General features: G+C 34.7%; 1 protein-coding gene across 1 annotated transcript; it reads right to left on the bottom strand.

Annotated features, from left to right (window-relative positions):
- Positions 1-532: 532 nt before the first annotated feature.
- LOC139840509 (F-box protein GID2-like) lies at positions 533-1,107 on the bottom strand. Its single transcript, XM_071830772.1, has one exon. The coding sequence runs from the start codon at positions 1,091-1,093 to the stop codon at positions 533-535; it is 561 nt and encodes a 186-aa protein (XP_071686873.1). The 5' UTR covers positions 1,094-1,107.
- Between the last annotated feature and the right edge of the window lie 261 nt (positions 1,108-1,368).

Genomic DNA, 1,368 nt, shown 5'->3' with positions numbered 1-1,368 from the left:
TAATTATATATTATATTATGGATTTTATTTGTGTTTAAGTTTTTGTTTTTTCCCGACAAAAAAAAAATTATGATGCTTTTATTCGTAATGGAAACGCTTTTAAGTTAATTTGTTGTTCGTTACATAATGCCAACATCGAATACGACAAATTTCTCCACCCACTTTTTTTTCTTTTTCACACTTGTCCTCTTTTCTCCCACAACACAACAACTATAACACATCCCCTCAATTTCCGCCGTTGAAACAGCCGGAAAACCCCTTCATCGGACATAACAAACACAAATAAAAATCGAAACAGAATATCGCTACAATTTGTTTTGTCCGTTCTAACAAAATCAAATAAGAACTAAATATTCGTAAAAAACAACCCAAAACAAGTACACGAAATTACATAATCAGTGAATGAAATATATCTAGTTTCTTGACAAATCCTAATACAATGGACTAAAAAAAATAGGATTAACTAAGAAACTAAATATACGTCTTAATTAGAGACAACTAAAACGACAAATTACAATCCGTTTCAATCGAATTATATCATTTTTTTCCGACCATTGTAATCCAACTTTTCAAAGTAACGTATCGACAAAAGAGATAAAGATAGTTGTAACTCATCTTTTCCCCAACTACTTTTCACCGAATTATTAGTCTTCACCGGAACAACCGTAGACGGCTGTGTAGGCAAACACGACCACATGGATGTCGATGTAGCAGCCGCAACAGTCGAAGAAGACGACAATTTAGCAACAAAAACCGACGGTTTAGATAACGGTAATAAGTATTGAGAATGAAGACACTTGAAACCACCGAGTGCAAGTACAACCAAACGTAGTTGGTTAATGTTACACCCGAGGTTTACTGATGGTTGTGTACAGATCATCTCCCATAAACGTTCATCCCCGCTCGTCTTATGCCATATTTTACTCACGCATGCCGCCGTAGCTAATGTTTTCGCGTCAGCATGTTTAAATATTTCATGTAACAAGTTTTCGTCTAATAGAACCGATGCGATGTGATCGATAGGATCGTGTGTTTTGATCTTTTTGAGCATGATCGAATTGTTAAAACTCGCCGGAGCTGATCTTTTGACCATTTTGTTTATGAGGTTTTGATGTGAATGAATGAGATGGAGAAACCGAGGGTTTAAAAAGATTTAAGAAAATTGAAGGTTAACGAAGAGGACAACAATAGAAATGAATGCGTTTTGGTCGTCGGTGTGGTTTCGAGAAACTTAGTATTATGTCGTTTCTCTCTATTTCTTTTGTTTGTTTCTGGCAAAAGTCAAATTAACCATCGGTGGACAAACAATTATACTTGTTTTCTTTTCTAGTGATATTAAATTTAGCACTTTAAACAAAGTTATACCTA

This window comes from Rutidosis leptorrhynchoides, chromosome 4 (assembly GCF_046630445.1).
Source record: "Rutidosis leptorrhynchoides isolate AG116_Rl617_1_P2 chromosome 4, CSIRO_AGI_Rlap_v1, whole genome shotgun sequence".
Lineage (NCBI taxonomy): Eukaryota > Viridiplantae > Streptophyta > Magnoliopsida > Asterales > Asteraceae > Rutidosis > Rutidosis leptorrhynchoides.
This window is presented reverse-complemented; position numbering and strand designations above follow the sequence as displayed.